Source organism: Erinaceus europaeus, chromosome 21 (assembly GCF_950295315.1).
Source record: "Erinaceus europaeus chromosome 21, mEriEur2.1, whole genome shotgun sequence".
NCBI classification, from domain to species: Eukaryota; Metazoa; Chordata; class Mammalia; order Eulipotyphla; family Erinaceidae; genus Erinaceus; species Erinaceus europaeus.
Window position 1 is genome coordinate 26873616 of NC_080182.1, and position 13141 is coordinate 26886756.

At 43.0% G+C, this 13141-nt stretch overlaps 1 protein-coding gene across 1 annotated transcript in view; it reads left to right on the forward strand.

The window, feature by feature from the left end:
• Window positions 1-12131, forward strand: part of OXSR1 (oxidative stress responsive kinase 1) — an 86293-nt gene extending 74162 nt beyond the window's left edge. Inside the window, exons 13-18 of the mRNA XM_007517070.3 lie at window positions 117-254; window positions 2184-2248; window positions 5877-5929; window positions 8090-8158; window positions 8973-9037; window positions 9443-12131. Coding sequence (XP_007517132.1) covers window positions 117-254; window positions 2184-2248; window positions 5877-5929; window positions 8090-8158; window positions 8973-9037; window positions 9443-9517 — 465 coding nt within the window. The 3' untranslated portion in view covers window positions 9518-12131. The remainder of the gene's footprint in view (window positions 1-116; window positions 255-2183; window positions 2249-5876; window positions 5930-8089; window positions 8159-8972; window positions 9038-9442) is intronic.
• Window positions 12132-13141: the final 1010 nt, after the last annotated feature.

Genomic DNA, 13141 nt, shown 5'->3' on the forward strand with positions numbered 1-13141 from the left:
ACTCTGCCCACAAAGTACATAGAAACTGTCACCTGTGAGCGTTCGCTCGCCTGTCGGTCAGTAGGCCTGCCTCCCTGTCCGCTGAGCTTAAACAGCACTGTATGCTCTTGTTACAGCTGTTTCCAGCAACTGATCCAGTGGGTACTTTACTTCAAGTTCCAGGACAGATTTCTGCTCATCTACCTCAGCCAGCCGGGCAGACCCCTGCACAGCCGACTCAAGTCTCTCTCCCCACCCCTGCAGTGCCAGCTCAGGTAAAGCAGACATGCACTTCAGTAGGCAGCCTCTTGTCCGGGCAGAGGAAAATAGCAGAGATTTTGTGTGGACACGACTTGATGTAATGAGGCTGACAACTCTGTAGGTTTTGAGATAAACTAGAAATTCTGTTGTCACAGTCTTCACTGTGTGAAAACAGGGAGTTTTATAAGAATCACATGGGAGGAGTCCGGCAGTAGTGCAGTGGGTTAAGCACAGGTGGTGCAAAGCGCAAGGACCATCATAAGGATTCCGGTTCAAGCCCCCGGCTTCCCACCTGCAGGGGAGTCACATCACAGGCGGTGAAGCAGGTCTGTAGGTGTCTGTCTTTCTCTCCCCCTCTTTGTCTTCCCCTCCTCTCTCCATTTCTCTCTGTCCTATCCAACAATAACATCAATAACAACAATAATTACAACAATAAAAAAAAAGAATCACATGGGTTTTTAAGCAACAAAATAAGTTAATCTAAAAGCATTCCAAGCATCTGGCTTACTTGTCAGCCCCCCCTCTCCCTCCCTTTTTCGGTTAGATCATTATATGTAACTTCAGAATGCAGCTGACAAAGTTTATCTCATATTAAGAGGAATGTCAGACATTCAGTTTCCTTTTTACTCTCTTACACTTTTCTGTATTAATATTGTCTCCAATTTATGATTTTTCCTTTATTACTCTTTTAGATTTTTGCTAAGTTTATGAGGATTTTTTTTTCTTTTTTAATAAATTAGGTAGTGCCATCTGGGGATGAAGCTCAGTGAGAGTACTTATTTTATGAGTGTGAGGCCCTGGGCTTAACTCCCGGTAAATAATAATAATAATAATAATAGAAATCTGTTTATGTAGCACTTGCAAGACAGTGAGAACTCCACAGACAGGTCTCCACAACAAATCCTCTGTGCATGCATTGAGCAGTGAGCAGGGCAGGGCCTTCTGCCTCCTGGCTAGCGTAGGAATTTCAGAGTCTGTTTTTTAAATACTAGAGTCTTTATTTTTTCTAATACTTTAGATGGAAAGAAAGAAAAATGTGAGTTTTTTCCTTTTGCGGCTCAGCGGACCATCTTGTGTTCTGCCTGTAGAAGCAGAGAACTTTCAGTTAGTTATGGCTCTAACTTCATTTGACATTTTCATCACCTAGACTTTCCATTCCTGCCCATCAGATGGGAAAAGGTGTGGTGGATAGATAGGAAAAGAAGGAAAGATAGGATTCACTTTATTTATTATTGGATAGAGTCAGGGAGACATTGAGAGAGGTGGGGCAGATAGAGAGGAAAGAGACAGAGAGACACTTGCAGCCCTGCTTTACCACTTGTGAAGCTTCACCCCTGCAGATGGGGACCAGAGGCTTGAACCTGGGTCCTTGAGCCCTAATATGTGCTCTTAACCAGGTGCATCACCACCTGGCCCCTGGATTCACTTTCTGAATGCCTTCGACAGAGTATATTTCCCCTAGTAAGCAAAGAATAGCTATGCAAGTTTTCCGAGAGTATGAGTTTAACCATTAAGAATGGAAGGCAGACCCTGGAGCCTTCAGTTTTTCCTGAGGGATGGCTAATTTAGATCCTGCATTGTATGTTCCCATGTGATCCATTGGCAGGTTTTTTTTGTTTTTTTGTTTTTTTAAAGAAAAACTCACCTTTCTGTCTGTCACTCTTGTAGAGGGGAATAAAGAATAAAGTTCTAGAGGTAAACTTGGTTGTGTATTCACTCTCATGTAGATTTCAGAATTATTTTTCCAATTATGTTTGATTCAGGCTGACAGTTAGCTCTTATTGCTCCTTGGGCTGGCTAGCCTCCTGAGCTAGGCACTAGCATGGCCAACCCTGGAGAGGAAGAAAGTGGCTGCAGAATGGACAGCTCCTCTGCAGATGATTGTTAATCACCTCCATGCTTAATAATCCGGGCAGTGACATTATGCTTTTTAATATATTTAGGCTGTGTCTTCAGGAGCAAGTTCACAAGAAACCAAGATCCCAATCAGTTTAGTACTAAGACTAAGGTAAGTAGATTTTACTTGTTTTGAATACTTTGTACGTGTTGGTTTCTCTTTGAAAAATCAGTTTTCTAATAATCTATGTTAGTAATTAACTGAATAGGCTGTGTTTCCCTCCAACATCAAATACTATTTGCTTGCTAGTTTTGTTATTTCCTTCAGAAATAGCAGCAAAAGTTTAAATATCTGGAATTTAACAGATTTTGCATTTGATATCCTCTTAGTGTATTTCTCTTTTACTTTTGGTGAACTTACCACATAATGTAGACTTAAGGGACATAGCAGGAGTGAGAATAAGGAGGATGAGCAGGGCTTGTGGCATCATTTTAATCACGCTTCATGTGCCGTTAGAAATTTTCCTCTTCGTTTTCTATGGTTCTGAGTAGGAATTAAGATGGCCGTGGGCATCAGTATATAAGGTGGCTGGCTAGTGTAGGTTAGGGGTCTGATACGTAATTGAGAAGCCGTCTTTCAGGAGAGTCAAGTGCTACTTGACTTATTTGAACATTATGATTGTGACCACGTAAATAACTACAGATTCTCAAAAATGGAGAATGAAGCACTTCCTGATTGTGATAGGTCAAATAAGGACCCTTACAATATGTGTTCTAGATTAATGGCTCCTGGTGGGAGCCTTCAGCAAAGCCCAGGCATATTGCTCATAGGTGACAGTCTAGTGATTCTTCTCTCTTCTATCCAAGTACTAACCAGGCCCCAACCCTGCTTAGCTTCTAAGATCAGACGAGCTCGGGCATGTTCAGGCTGGTATGGCCATAGACCTTCTCTCTCTTTGCAGGTAGTTGGATTAACATTCCAGAGATTTCTTGTCAGAATGTTTATGGTTGTTTCTAGTGCTCTAACTAGATCTCTTTGTACTCAGAAATGCTTTTGAAAAAAGTCATTATTGAAGATTCACTTCAGACCCGGGGAAACTAAATATTATCTTGGCTCAGACCTTTTTAGACTGTGACTGTCATTTCATGAGTTCCACTCAGTCACCATTGAGTAATTCCTTCTTCCGCAGAGGAATTCACCATCATTAAAATATCTCTGTTACCTCATAATTTTGTAAATCAGTATTAAATCACTAATCATAAAATAAATTAACCAGTAACTAGATGCATAAAAGAGCACTCTTGAGAATGTTTGGTTTTGCCACTAAGACATAAATGTGAAAAATTGGGTTTTTGTCTATTAAAATATTGTTTTGAAATCTTTTGTAGTTAATGTTAACAGTATAAAATTTTCATTTGACGTATGTTTTAGGATCAATAAAGATGATACTTGCAAGGGATGTTGTTAGCTTTTCGAAGTGGCATGTTTTGTTTGTTGTTTGCTTCCAGGGTTATTTATTGCTGGTGCTCTGGGCTTGCTACGAATTCACTGCTCCTGCAGCCATCTTTTTTCGTTGTTGTTGTTGGTGGTGTTGTTGTTGGATAGGACAGAGAAATTGAGACAGGAGGGGAAGACAGAAAGGGTGAAGAGAAAGACACCTGCAGACCTGCTTTACCACTTGTGATGTGATTCCCCTGCAGGTGGGGAGCTGGAGACTTGAATCGGGATCCTTGTACCAGTCCTTGCACTTTGCACTATGTGTGCTTAACCCTCTGTGCCCCGCCTAGCCCCTGAGATGGTGCTTTTTTAATGGATTGTGTTCTAGATCATTTTTTTTTAAACCAGAGCACTGCTCATCTCTGGCTTATGGTGGTGCGGGGGATTGAACCTGGGACCTTGTAGCCTGAGGCATGAGAATCAGTTTGCATAGCTATTATGCCATCTACCCCCACCCCTAGATAATTTTTCATGGAAGCAAGAACTGGATTTATATTCTCACTTTCGAAGACATTTAAGTTAAATGACTAGAAGAGATAATAAATTCATTTACTCTAGTTTACCATATTGTTGACCTTGAAAATGTTCGTTGCCGGCATGCCAGTTAAATCACTGAATTGATGCTAGCAGACTTAATTTCATTCAGTAGATTAAACAGTTATGTGTTAACTATAACACTCCTAGTTTTCTGTGAAAGGATACTGAGAAAAAGAAAATGAAATGCCTCCCAGGGCCAGCAGTAGTGCAGCAGGTTAAGCGCACATGGAGCGAAGCACAGGGACCGGCATAAGGATCCTGGTTCCAGCCCCCGACTCCCCACCTGCAGGGGAGTCGCTTCACAAGTGGTCAGGCAGGTCTGCAGGTGTCTATCTTTCTCTCCCCCTTCTGTCTTCCCCTGCTCTCTTGATTTCTCTGTCCTATCCAACAACAACAACGATAAACAACAAGGGCAACAAAAGGGAAAAAGATGGCCTCTAGGAGCAGAGGATTCATAGTGCAGGCACCGAGCCCCAGCAATAACCCTGGAGGCAGAAAAAAAAAAAAAAAAAAAAGCCTCTCTAGATAATCAGTTTCAGTTAGAAACTTGGAAGCATATTTGTATCATGTACACAGCATAGCTAAAAGCAAGTCTTGACTGCTATACATGCAGAGGTGTCTGTACAAGTCAGAGGGAGGTTAAAGGTTAAAAAAAAATCACTTTGGAGCAGTTTGTGCTAGAGGTGGGTACATTTACTTAAGCATAATTTCAGTAACATCTTCAAATATTATTGGATTTGTATTGTAAATATTCCATTATCTGCCTTTACACATAATGTCCTAAGTTCGCTACCTTTAACCAGAACTTTCAGAAGGCCTGGTTGATCTCAGTACATATATAGAAGGGTGAGACAATTACTGTACCTGTCCTCCACCAGTCATATACATTTGACTCTCTGGAGCCAAGTTTTAACTCACAGAAGCCATCTCTTTCTGCACATTAAAAAAAATTACCTACAGGGCCAGGCGGTGATGCACCTGGTTAAGTGCACATAGTACTGGGTACAAGGACCTGTTTCCCACCTGTGGGGGGGGGGGCACGTCAGAAGCGGTGAAGTGGGTCTGCAGGTGTAAATCTTCCCCTCTCTCTGTCTCTGTCCCTCTCCCCCCCTCAACTTTTCTCAGTCATATCCACAATAAAATAGTAAAAAAAAATGGCTGCCAGGAGTAGTGGATTCGTGGTGCTGGCACCAAGCCCCAGCAATAACCCTGGATGTAAGCAAACAAACAAAAACTGCCTACCCATCAAGTCCTGTCTAAAGACTACTCCTAAAGTTTTACCTCATTATCTCAAACTATGCATTCTTCATCCTCATTCTGTGGCATTTGGGGGCCTCACATAGTTCATCCTGAACCTGCCCAGCCTGGTGAACGCTGGTTGGCACAGGGGGCACAACCAGAGAGGAAGTGGCAGTAAGGATGAAAAGGGCATCTGGTGTCACTTCACTTCACTGTCTCTTCTGTGCTAGTACAGATCTTCCTCCAAGTTTTTGTGACCCTAAGTGGGACTTGCGATGGGAGTGGGCATAACCTCCAAAGCACAAGGTTGTTATACTGATCAATGAAAAACATACGTTTAAATGGTTGTGGGACAGTTAGATGACCAGACGATTTAGTTATTTGCGCTGAGCCCTGCGGTGTCATTAGGACAAATCATTTGATCTCTGGGAATAGAATGATCTTTCTGGAGCCACAGCTTTCATAATATATGTTGACAGAATCTGTAAGCAGAAATTCAGCTTACACTTTTTTCTTTCTTTTATAGGAACTCAAAAAAAGAACTAAATGATATTCGATTTGAATTTACTCCTGGGAGAGGTGAGACATCAAAAACATTGAATTTCTTATTTGAAGAACTTTTTTGGTAAAGTTTTTGTCCTTTAGATGTATTTTCATTTTAGCAGGTGATAAAAATCTTACTGACTGAAAGGCTTTCTGGTTGGTGTTTGGTAAATTAAATCAAAAGGCAGCTCATTTGCTCATAATCTCATTTAGGAAGCCTAGCATAATAAAAGCTATACTGGAGAATTTCTGATACACTGCTTACTATGGGCCAAGCACTTTGCCAAACATTATCATTAAATCCTCAGAATATCCACCTAAGGAAATATTATGTACCCCACTATAGAGAGGTGAAGTAACAGGTTGCAGTTTGCACAGCTGGGAAACGGTGTAGCTGGAATTGAAGCTCAGATTTGTAGGAGTGTGAAGCTTATTCTTATCACTGAATATGGCTGTCTGTCCTTATTAGTACAGAAGAAATCAAGCTGAAGCTTAGTCCTATCCTGCACAGACCTTGACCGTGAGCCTCTCTGGGACACGGCTTGCTTTTCTCTTGCCTTTGCTTGCTTGCTTGCTTGCTTATTTATTTATTTATTTTCCCTTTTATTGCCCTTGTTGTTTTTCATTGTTGTAGCTATTATTGTTGTTATTGATGTTGTCATCATTGAATAGGACAGAGAGAAATGGAGAGAGGAGGGAAAGACAGAGGGGGAGAGAAAGATAGACACCTGCAGACCTGCTTCAGCGACTCCCCTGCAGATGGGGAACTGGGGGCTCAAACCGGGACCCTTACGCCGGTTCTTGCGCTTCGCTCCACGTGCACTTAACCCACTGCGCTACTGCCTGACTCCTTTCTCTTGCCTTTGTTACCCGGCTTCCAGTTTGGGAAGTGGCTTGCAGCCAGCAGACGTCTGCCCTGTGAGCCCTGCTTTCTCTTCCTGCTGTGTCAGCATCATGGGCAACTATTAAGGGGGACAGCGCAGACACAGAGAACTGCATCTGGCTTACTCTTTTTTTTTTTTTCTTTCTTTCTTTTATTTATAAGAAGGAAACACTTACAAAACTGTAGGATAAGAGGGGTATAACTCCACACAATTCCCACCATCACTGATGAAACACCATCACTGTGTTTCATCCCCTCCCATGATAGCTTTCCTATTCTTTATCCCTGGGAGTATGGACCCAGGGTCGTTATGGGGTGCAGAAAGTGGGAGGCTTCTGTAATTTCTTCCCTGCTGAACATGGGTGTTGACAGGTCAATTCATACTCCTGGCCTGTCTCTCTCTTTCCCTTTTGGGGCAGAGCTGTGGGGAAGCGGGGCTGTCCTTACTCTTCTTTTTTTAAATCTATCTCTTTCTTGTCCTTCTTCCCTCCTTCTCCTCTCCCTCCTTCCCTTCCTCCCTCCTCTCTCTCTCTCTCTCTCTCTCTTTCTTTCTTGTCACCAGGGTTATTGCGCTCAGTGCTGGTTGGCACTACAAATCCACTGCTTTTGGTGACCTTTTTTTTTTTTTTCTTTAAGCCAGGCAGCATCACTTTTTTGGGGAACAAGTGAAAATATTGGTTATCTGTTCCAATGTGTTGACAGCTCCCCCCCCCAAAAAAAAAAAAAAACACTCCTGTTTCTGAGAGGCTCCATATTCAGTCTTCAGGAATGTACTGCTGAGTCTATTGGCGATGAAGTGAATTAGGAATACTCTCTCCATGTCCTCTTAGTTTCTGGTTACATCATTACTTAGATCATGACACTTAAAATCTAATAAATTACCAAAAAAAAAAAAAAAAGGTTAAAGAATTTAATTTGAAAAGCAATCCTTCTATGTCCCTAGTCCTGAAGCTGTTGTGTGCTCATCATGCCGCAGACTCACAGGGCTCACCCTTCCAGAGTTGCCCTGGGGTAGAAGTTTCTCTGTGGCAGCATGTTAAGTGCCTTATGTTAACACCCTGAATGCATCTAAGTGGCATTATTGAGAATCTTTGTCACATTGAGCTGCCATCTGCCATCTGGGGGGTTATACAGTCTTTCCTTTACTAGACCTGTGAGCGCCCCTCTGTGTGGAAAGAATACCCCATGCACCTTCTTACTCTTGTGGATTCAGTAGCTGACTCAGCTCTGGCGTTGCCAGCACTGTTTGGAGCTGAGAATTTAGCAGTTGGCATGCATGCGCAGGAAATGAAACACCTTCTTCATTCTTGCAGATACAGCGGAGGGCGTCTCTCAAGAACTCATTTCTGCTGGCCTGGTTGATGGAAGGGATCTAGTAATAGGTAACTGCTTCGTGCTCTGCCCTTGTGCCCCCTGTTTCATGTCTGTATACTCAGCACCTAGAAAATCAGGCTTTGATTCCACTAGAAGGGGGGAACAAAAAGGTCTGATGGTTCTTGGCTCTGCTGAAATATAGGCATAGAGGACAGTTCACTATAAAGAAGAAAATCTCATGTCTGGACTTGTTTTGTGACCTCTAATAATGATGAAAGCACACCCAGTCTCTGACAGTTCCTGGCAGAAATAATGACAGAAGATTCCAGTTAGAGTAGTTTGGTCATGAGTAATCTGTTTAGGAGGATGACCTGACCCTGTGGAGCTAAGAGGGGAGCAAAAATCATTGCATATTTAGGTGTAGAAAAAGCAGAATGTAAGGAAAGATATCATCAGGCGACTGAAGGAAAAGACCATTGTTGAGGACAAGTCAGCAAAGTCTTCCCAGAAAGGAAGTAGTTTAGGCTTTGTGAACCATGTGCCATCTCTGTCACTTTCAAACCATTCTTAGCTCACAGGTCTTAGTTTCTGAGTCCAACCTTATCTTGCAGTCTTATGGTCCACAAACAAATTACACCTCTTTTACCTGAGTATCTTCCCTAGGCTAATTCAGCATTTAAAAATAAGTTTAGAAAATAAAAACAGCTTGACAGGATTCCACGTTTATCTGTGCTACTTGGTGCTGAGTTTAAAAGGTACCTTCGGGACTGATTTAGCTTTCAGTGCTATTTGGAATAGTCTAACTACCATTTAAGTATCTAAAATATGACTGAGAGGAATTTACTTGGGTTCTCATTACTTTCTCTGTTTGTATGGTTACAGTGGCAGCTAATTTGCAGAAAATTGTGGAAGAACCTCAGTCAAATCGATCTGTCACTTTCAAACTGGTATTCATCCTTACCCCCTTATTAAACCTTTTTATACAGTGGCAGCTTCTTTATGCCATGTACCCTGAGTGAGGAGAATAAAAAATGTGTTGGGTTGTGTTTGTTGAGTCCCTTCAAGGCCCTGGGCTGATGTTTCCCTTTGAGTAGCCCTGCCTGGTACTGTTACCCTCCAGAGACGCTCTCTCCCCCAAGGCCTTGTCTAAGAGCTCTCAAGGCAGATTGCTAATCAGTCTGACTCCATTTTTCCACATAGTCCGGGTCTCCTCTGGAAGAGACACCGCCATCTGTCTTTTGTTTGTGTCCCAGGGACCTGTCCCCCACCCCTCCTCAGATTAGTTCTGATTAACACTGACATCTGCACATTTTTCTAGTATAAATACGACTTCTCATTTTGTTTGGTTTTAGGCATCTGGTGTTGAAGGTTCGGATATTCCTGACGATGGTAAACTAATAGGATTTGCCCAGCTCAGCATCAGCTAAACTATAGTCTCGGAAGAGGCGGCCTAAAGGAGATTCCACACACGCGTATCTCTGTTGCTTCTGTTGACCTGAACCCACTACTGCCAAAGAACCCAGCAACAAACCTCCCAGCTAGAAGCTTTAGCGGTCTTTCTGTGTCTTTCCTGCCATTGTTCCCCCTTTTCTCAAAATTGGATCACCAGTGGTCAGCGTCCCTTTAAAGAGTTCCGTTAGCAAACTTCCTGCACATGTCTCTTTTCTTCCTCAAGTCTGAGAAGTGGTCCATGTGCCTCGAGGCCCAGAAGGAAGATCTGTCAGCTCATCTTGCCTTACTCCAGTGATGGCGCTGGGTGGAAAGTAGCAGCTCTCTTGGGCTTCCTCATCCTACTGGTTCACCCACACCTGCCAGAACGTGGGCATCTTGGAATCTCTCTTTTCCACTGAAGTAGCATCTAGAAGTTGACTGTTCCACTAGAGCCCAGAGAATTTAATTTAAGGGGTTGTCTTCTTTCCATTTGATTTTTATTTGTTGTTTGACATCTTACGTGAATTCTAGCAACCTTTGTTAGAAAAAAGCACAGCCTCAGGTAGAGAGGCAGCCTACAACCATGTTCTTCTTTCGTTCATGACATTTCTACATGTTTTGCGGAAGCTGCTCTCAGGCACCCCTCTTCATTGCTCCCTCCAGACAGGGTTGCTAGCCTTAACTTCAGCTGGTGCAAAACATTTGACTGTAATCAAACTTCAGCCATCAGATTCTTCAAAGTGGAACATTGGACTGTTTGTTTTAGAGAAAACATCAAGTAACTGTAAAAAGTCTCCCAAGAGACAGGTGGTTTTTGAACAGGAAAAATCATAACTCAGATCATTGTGGAAGTATTTATTTCAAATCTTTTTAAAAAATCAAATTGAAGAGAAACTGTTCCTCGATTCTCCCATGAAAGCCAGTTTGCCTGACCTCCACGTCACGAGGAAACAAATGCCAGGCTGAGGTTTCTACAGCAATAAAGGAGACTCGTGCTGGGCCAGCCAGGCCTGCCTTCCTCCCCTGTCCTGCACTGACCCTTCGGAGGGGTCCACACTTCCACGCGCTGAACCTGACCCAAGACAGAAAGTGAAACCACACGTGCCGTGACCTTTCCGATTTATAAGCAGACAGTGTTCATTTGATTTTTCTACAGAAATGATGTAAATTATTCTTGAGGCACTCAATGCAATATGTGAATCATCAGTGGGGTTGATTCTTTTTTTTTTTTCTTCCTACTTTCTCACAACCAGAACTTGGTGTACCTGCAGACAGCTCTCACAGGTTTTGTTTGTGAAAGCAGTGCTCAGCCTGGACATACAAAGATGGGCTTTGGCCCCACTAAAAGAGAAGTCGTGTGGCTCTCACAGAATCATTTCAGTCCTTTTCAGCCTTACTGGTCTGTGACTATTCAAGAGTTGTTCTTCCTAGATCTTTTTTCCTTTAGAGCATCTCTGAGAGCTTGTCCTGCATCTGACTCACCACATTTTTTCTGTTAGTTTCATTCTGAGCCTGTAGCTTTGGTTGTGGGCTTCTCTTACCTGCCCTGGATCCAGAGGCATGTTAAGAAGGGAGTGAATGTTAGAGAGGGGATGAGTTTGGAGTGGGGATTGAGAAGACTAGATTAGGGGATTGGACACCAAAGTCTAAGGTCCTAGCAGCATGGGTAAAGAGAGGGAGTTTGCTGAGCGTAGAGAGTCAAGAGGATGGATCTGCTTGCTGGAAAAATAACTCACTTTTTTCTTTTTGGTGGGGGAGGGGTGAGTGGGTGGTGAGACTAAGGTAGGAAAAGAGATATTGTCTCTGTCAGCCCATGTTCGAGTCGTTTTTTTTTTTTTTTTCGGTTTCAGACAAACCCACCGTTATCAGTTATAAGTCCAGGGGTTGGCGGCATCACTCCAGCTTTCTATTTGGAGGTGGTCTGGCCCCTGGACTGGGGGTCAGCAGCAGTCTGTCCCCTGTTCAGCTTCTCCAGATGACCATGGAAGTGCAATGGGACAGGCATGACATAGGAATGGGCCGGCGCTTACTCTTGGCTTTAAGTTCACATTTTGCCCTGCTGGGAAGTAGAGGAGTCAGTTGGTCATCAAGTCCCAGGACAGTGTTATTTCTTCTGCATGATGTGTGGTAGACTCCCTTTGCTGGCTTGCGCAGTGATGCTGAGAAAACAAATAGAAACTGCCCATGTGGGATAGCATGTGCCCTTCTGAGCAACCTCTTGAGGGCGGTGGCTCAGGGTGCAACTCTGCCCCTGGGTTCCCAGGAAGCCCTGGTCCCTGGGATAGGGACTAATTTAGCACAAGGTAACATGTGCCAATGCTATTTGTGAAGTGTATGGTATTTCTAAATGACTAATGGATTTGTTTGGGGTATTTTTTTTTTTTTGGCTTAAGTTTTGAACCAAATCCTAGAGCCAGCTGATACTATTTAATAATCTGAAGGATAGAATAATCGTGTATCAATAAATGGAAGTTCTTCCTTAGGACTTATGCTAGATTATGGAAGATGTAAAATATTCGACTTTTATCTCTTTGTTTTTTTTGGAATTTGTATTTTTCCTGCATGTTTCCCTCATTTTTAATCAATAAAGAGTAAATTGTGATGGTATAAGGCTTCTTTTAGTGACTGGATGCATGGGCATGGTTCAAGGAGTCATCAGTGTCTTGAAATTTTCATAAAAGTAAAGGAAAAACAATACACATAAAGTATAATATATAGATCTGAAAATCGTTTAGCACAGCGTGGAGCCATTGTACAGACAGGGCTGTAACTCTCAAAAAGAGATAAGATCTGTTAGGAGGGTATGTGGGCCTCCTGTGCATTCATCTTTTTTTTAAGTTTTTTTTTTTTTAATTTTATGGACAATGACTTAACACTTCATAAAATTGTAAGACTACGGGGATGTAGTTCCACACTGTCTCCACCACCAAAGTTCTGTGCAGAGCCCCCACCCTTATCTCCACCCTGATAAAAACCATAGTTTCAAGAAGTCTTTTTTATATATTTTTAAATACATTTATTTATTTACTTTCCCTTCTGTTGCCCTTGTTTTTTATTGTTGTAGTTATTATTGTTGTTGTTTTTGATGTCCTCGTTGTTGGGTAGGACAGAGAGAAATGGAGAGAAGAGGGGGAGAGAAAGACAGACACCTGCAGACCTGCTTCACCACCTGTGAAGTGACCCCACTGCAGGTGGGGAGCCGGGGGCTCAAACCCAGGTCCTTATGCGCATCCTTGCACATTGGGCCATGTGCACCCAGTCTGGTCCACCACCACCCGATTCTCCTATAGGCCCATTTTCTCTCTTTCTTTTTTTCCTCCAAGGTTATTGCTGGGGCTCAGTGACTGCACCATGAATCCACTGCTCCTGGAGGCCATTACCGCTCCCTTTTGTTGCCCTTATTGTTGTAGCCTTGTTATTGTTGTTGTTGATGTCGTTCGTTGTTGGCTAGAACAGAGAGAAATGGAGAGAAGAGGGGAAGACGGGGAGAGAAAGACAGACACCTGCAGACCTGCTTCACCGCCTGTGAAGCGACTCCCCTGCAGGTGGGGAGCCGGGGGCTTGAACCAGGATCTCTATGCCGGTCCTTGCGCTTTGTGCCATGTGCGCTTAACCTGCTG